The 6000-nt window shown below is 42.2% G+C and overlaps 1 protein-coding gene across 11 annotated transcripts in view; it reads right to left on the bottom strand.

Annotated features, from left to right (window-relative positions):
- Positions 1-936: 936 nt before the first annotated feature.
- Positions 937-6000, bottom strand: part of fgfr3 (fibroblast growth factor receptor 3) — an 84876-nt gene continuing 79812 nt past the window's right edge. For all 11 annotated transcript variants that reach the window (XM_086183520.1, XM_086183525.1, XM_086183521.1 and 8 more), the window contains exons 17-18: positions 5602-5707; positions 937-4251 (exon numbers count right to left, since the gene is read on the bottom strand). In XM_086183520.1, coding sequence (XP_086039646.1) covers positions 4087-4251; positions 5602-5707 — 271 coding nt within the window. In that variant the 3' untranslated portion in view covers positions 937-4086. The remainder of the gene's footprint in view (positions 4252-5601; positions 5708-6000) is intronic.

Below are 6000 nucleotides of genomic sequence, written 5' to 3'. Positions count from 1 at the left end.
AAGTCAGATATTCTGTTCAAAAACAAAAACATTGTCCTAATTCTCCTCTGTAAATCATCCTTTTTGCGTCTCAACACATTTTGCTGATTTTAAAAGTGAAATTTTGGACAAACTGGCCAAAGAACAACAAAACGCGTTCACGGTAGAATTTGCTGACTGCGAAAGAAAATGGCCCATCAGTCGAATGTTGCGTTCAGACCAAACATGGGACGACCACACAAAGTCGACGTGAAGACGTGAAGAGAAAAGGTGCGTCCTCTCCTTCTGATCTTAATTCCCTCTAGAAAATAGACGTTTTGAAAGCTGCTTTCATGGCGTTGCCATCAAATCTGCACCAAGACGTTATTTGTCGCTATTTTTGATCAGTTCATTTTAGTCTGAAGCGCGGATCACCTTCCTGGAGGTGGCTGTGAAATCCACTCAGCTGCGTTCAGATGATGTCTCACACACACACACACACACACACTGGCGTTTGGTTCGTTGGCACTTCCACGAGGGAGCGATATGGTTTTTGTGACGAAAAGACAACGCGGGAGGGAATTGTTTGTGCACACAGAGGTGAAATCCTGTCTCTTGCTTTACTGGACAAAAAGAGCAAATATTTGCAGGTTGATTATTTGTGTTTTAATGCTTCAAGTTTGGCCGAACCACAACACGACTCAGCTTTGTTGAGGAGGCGAATGAAAAGGTGATAGCTTCAGTTCTTGGTTGCAACTTTGGAGCATGCAATAATTCTTGACAGAAAAAAAAACGAAACAAAACAGCACATCCATCTTAAAAGTGACAGAGCATTAATAAAAAAGGAAAAAAGAAAAAGAAAAAAAAGCTGAGACAGGAAAAGGCCAGGGAGGGCTTCAAAATAAAATCAAATCCAGGATAAAGTAAGCCAACAGCAACTTGGGGGGAGTGTGAGCGTTTAGTAAAATGACTACATCATCTTCATCATGTGGCTCTTTAATGAAAAACATTGAAAAGCAGGTAGCTATGAATAAAAATACTCTCACCATAGGGAAAGCTTTTACACAGCATGGAAGAATAAATAAAAAACCCACCATCTGTTTCTTTAGATCCATCTATTCTCTACTGAAGTGCCTTTTTATCCGTCTGGTTCGCTCAGGTTTGGGCTTTCGATAACCTGCCTCTAGTGAGAACTCTTATCTAAATGGCCTTTTTTTTCTTCTTCTTCTTTTTTTTTGCAATTATACATTCAAAACGTTTGAATCGATTCATCTCCTTTTGTTTGCTAAGTTTTCTCGAGGCACTTCATGGGCCAAAATGAATGAGAACAGAAATAGAACAGCATTCCACCTGTGCAAGACTTCACTTTACAAAGGCCTTGCTTCTGTGTCCTCGTGTGGAACAAAAAGTACTCCCAGCATCAAGACACCATTAAATACAAACATTCACACGTTTAAGTGCTTTAGGGGAGATTTCAGTCTTGGGATATTTTTCTGTACATCAGTTCAGCCACACTGGAGGAAGGCCGTTGCAAAGTCAAGCGTTACCGCCGTTTTCATCTAGCAGCAAGTGAATCGCCAACCCTTCAATGCCACTTGAATGTTCCCTTTCGTGGCTTCGCAAGACTCTTTTCAACCTTTTTTTTTGGGGGGGGGGGGGTCTGCTAGAGAGACCACTGCATTAAAAATGTATCTACTTGGAAATCCCTGTGCCCCCCCCCCCCCACCCATCGCACGATATTTGGTTCCGGGATCTCGAGAACTCAGTGAAGTAGACTTTTAAGACTAATTTAGCACTTTTCTAAGAAGACGGATCCACCACAGACTTCAGAGTCTCCTCTAAGTAACTGATACATATTCATATATTCTATATATATATTTTGTCTTTTCGCTGGGCTCCTTGTACGTCGCGCAGCCTGCCTTCATTTCAGTTTTAACACTAAAAAGCAACGATGAAATCTCAAGCGTCTGGGCAGCTGTTGTAGTGACAATCAAGCACTAAAGGACACAACAGCTTTACGTTTCTGGCTTCAGAATTATGCATGTGTGTACAGATGTCGAGAGTCTTGCTCAAAGGCACATCAATGCCACGCGACAGTTGCTGGCATCGACCCTGTTGTCCCTTCTCTTGAGAGTTCCAACTCTTCTGAAGAAGCTGCCTGAGGGAAACGTCCACCGACAACTGACTTTGTTTTGAATTTCGTTCTCAGAATTTTCTCACGTTTTTGTGAAGGATAATGGTGCATTCAGCATCTGGAAGGTGACTTTCTAAACGTCAGTGATAAGGGCGATCCAGGCAATATGGCCGCCCCCCGAGAATCTGCTCCGTTTCTTAGACTAGAACTCGCCGCGCTCCTCCCATCTCACAGGTTGGAACATCCCCGCGTTCCAGCTGCTCACGGAGCGTTGGCGCGTGTTCTCTGGTGATTTCTAAAGCAGTCCAGGATTTTTAGAGCATTCAGAAGATTCATCTGGATTTGAATTTGAATGAAAAAAAGCTATTTTTCTTTTTGTTGAGGAAAATATATTCCAGTGGACGCTTCCACTGGATTGTATGTTTTTGAAAGCACCATTTTTACCAGTAATATCTTTATATGTGCACCAGCTGGAGGGAAAATGAAGTAAAACACAATCTCAGCGAATCGGCGGGACATTTTTCCTTGGAACAAGCTGACCAGCTTCTCCCAAGGCTTCCTGTATGATTGACAGCTGGTTGTTTGAAGATCTTTTAAATGGTCTTTAAGTACTTCTGTTGTACTAGAAGGCCTCTCTGGTTCGTACGGTGAAGCGCTGCTATTTCTTGCCCAGCAAGAGTTAATCGTTGCTTTGATATTGCAAACTTTTCAAAACCAGAACGTAAACTAAGCAAAAGCAGGAGTCTTCCGTTCATCAGTTACCCTCTGGCGGTTGAATCGCACTATCCAAAGGAAATAAAACAAAAAAGAAAAAAGAAAAAAAGCTCATCATCTTCCTGTCTGTCATACATTCTTATAAAAACTGTAAACAAACAAAAATGATGAAAAACCAGAGAAGTCTGCCAGTTGTGAAAATAACTTTGCAGTTCTGTTGTAAAATAAGTTACAAAAATTGAAATAAAATCTTTGCGTACAGTACTAAAATCCTAAACTAGACCTTTCAAACTTAAGAACCACATATTAAGTCTATAAATATCTTTACAAATATACATGTTAATTATTCAAATAAACCTTTTCCGTATCACTTTAAATGATTAAATGTTTTACACGTTCATGACAGTGTCTTCTAGATTGCAATGCTTCGATCCTCAAACAATACTTTAAAAAATGTTGTTTTTTGTCTTATAAGCACATGGCAATATGGTACATATTTGCATTTATATATTTACAATAAATCATTTTCTAGATACATTTAAAAAAAACAAAAAAACAACTCCGAACTTTACTGACTGAACAGCCCTGACGCTTCGCCTCACATCTGACGAGGAATCTGTTCCACGGCAATGGCACAACTGCTTTTTTCGGGATGCTAAAAACAAAGATATTGTGTTCTTGTGATCCTCTCGGTTTTCCATGAATTCCAATCGCTTCGGTAGAACCAGTCCCAATATTCTGCAGGTATCTTCTCCCAGTCTTTCATCAGCATCTCAGAGATCCGCGTTGACATGAATCGCCATCCAGTCGCTGACAAATGCCCTTCATTTCTTCATTTCCTCCTTGTGTATCTTTGTTTGACAAATTTTCAGTCTTGGGAGGATTTTTTTATTTATTTTTTTTGTATCCCAGAAGGCACGGAATGGTTTTTTCCCCCCACAGATTGTCTGTAAGAAAAGACTGGCCCGAGTACAAAAATATAATTTCATTTCTGAAAAGAGGAACACAAATATGGTTCAATGGCAAAAAAAAATAATCCTTCAATGTTTCAAGAGTCTCTTGTGGATGAGGAGGAGGAGGAGGAGGAGGAGGAGGAGGAGGAGGAGGAGGAAAGCTCAGTCAAAGAGGATTACGACCAGGAGTTTAAGACCAATCGTGGAGCTGAAGCACTGTGGAAGTATTGCATGCTGAGTTTCCATATCTTGAGGAGTCACTGAGAGGTGATTATATGTCACAAGCTGGAGGGTGGGGGGTTGACGTCCCACCCCCCTACTCAGGTTTTATGTCCTAATCACCCCGTTACTGGGAAGCTGTTTGGGAAGACAGGGCTCGTCAGGCAGTGGGTCGTGGGCGAACACAGAGTCGTCTCCTGAGGAGCAGGTGCTGTTGGAGTCCTGACAGGTGGGCGAGTACTGCTCGAAGGGCACCGACAGGTCCAGGTACTCCTGTCACATGAGAGGTCAGAGGTTATTCTGGGGTGGGAGGGTTACAGACAAACCTCTGTGGTAAAGTCAAAGTCCAAAGGACAGATTAGTGATTCGAGAGAATTTACCGCATTCACAAATATTTTACATAAAAACGAAAGCTGCAACCCTGCGTTCCCCAAAGCTCTGAAAGCTTTTGACTCCTGTTCATTTCCCTCAAGACATTTTGGAGGACTAATCATAGTTATTACACACGGAGCAGCCAGGGGCTCCACACACTCACGCGTGCTGTGTGCTTCCTGGTGATACCAGTGTTTGGCGACTCTGACACTCACACAGCTCCCTCTCATGCCAAAGTACAATAAGTTAAGGTGAGAGGAAGAAATGAGGCCAGCTGAATCTATTCTCAGGAGCACAACACTGCACATACAACCTGAACATTTCTACACATAAATGCAAATTTATCTGATGTGTGTGCAATTCAACATAAATGTGCAATAACCACACCTGTGCAAGAGCCAGTTACTCTTTATCTGCTTATTCACTGAGGTCTCTATCTCCATGTCTGCTTATTCATTTCCTTCTGCTCTTCATCTCTGATGTCGTTGCGCATGACAATAAAAGGAATCCTGAATCTTGTCTTTGTCCTGTACAATAACTGACAAACTTTGACTCGATATTCCAAGTCCAAATCATGGGACGGTCTATTGACTGTGCAGCGATCTCGCATCACACGATAAATGTCTGCTGCAGGGCTTCAACGGCTGCATTGCTCCCCATAAACGACATCACACTATAGTTTGGAACGATCAGTAACGGCAGCGAGCAGAGTGGCGAGTGACTGAGTCGATTTGAGCTGCACAAATCATCAAATTAACGGCGGTAAGGCCAACTGCCATTTTTTAAATCACAGGATGGTGCAGTGTTTGCTAGCATTGCTAATTGTGTGTCAAAAATTAAATGTTGTGGTACGGCGGAGATCCAGATCATCTTCTACACACATGAAAGTTATACTTGTATTGCTTTAATGGGTTTTTCAATGAAAACTAAAATAATGATTTGATAATTAACATTTCCTCAAAATTACAAATCAACTTGAGGATCAGCAGGACAAAATTCACAGGTGCTTGACTTTGTGTGGTAGCTTTCTGCTCTGGCTGGTTCTCACAGCATTCAGTCTTTTTTTGGGGGGGGGGCATAAAACCTGGTTTTCACTCTCAGTCTTATTTTTTCTTCGACTGAAAGAATCACCTTCCTCTGAGCTCTCAGATTTTACCTTGTAGCTTAGCCCCATTATCTACCTCCACTTGGAAAGTCAAGGCTTTGAAGCTTGAACGTGCATCGTCTCATGAGAGAGCAGTAGAGACTCACATCGGTTGAGGTCATAGATAAAACCCGGTCGTGATCTTCTACCAGCTGCCGGAAGGTGGGCCTCTGAGACGGGACGGCGTGCCAGCACTCCCTCATGATCATGTACCTGAAACACACGCGGCTCTCATGAGCTTTACTGTGAGGTTACGACAAATGTTGCTTTCTGGTCCTTTTGGTCTGGAGCAGGTTGGTGACGGTCTCCGCTCATTCGATGCATCTTCATTAGCAACAAGCACGTTAACATTGAGGGATCAATTCACCATTGTGCATGAAGGCACAGTGGTAATGTTCATTGTTTAAGGTGGACTTCAAGATTAATGCATGTATGTAGGTTTCTGTATGTCCTATAACAATCAATCAAGGGTTGTGGATAACAAAGGACATGGGCAGGTGGATGGA

Source organism: Aulostomus chinensis, chromosome 17 (assembly GCF_037954235.1).
Source record: "Aulostomus chinensis isolate RoL2024-O1b breed Wild chromosome 17, RoL_Achi_v1.0, whole genome shotgun sequence".
Taxonomy (NCBI): domain Eukaryota; kingdom Metazoa; phylum Chordata; class Actinopteri; order Syngnathiformes; family Aulostomidae; genus Aulostomus; species Aulostomus chinensis.
Note: the sequence above shows the minus strand (reverse complement) of the source record. Positions and strands in the feature narration are given on the sequence as shown.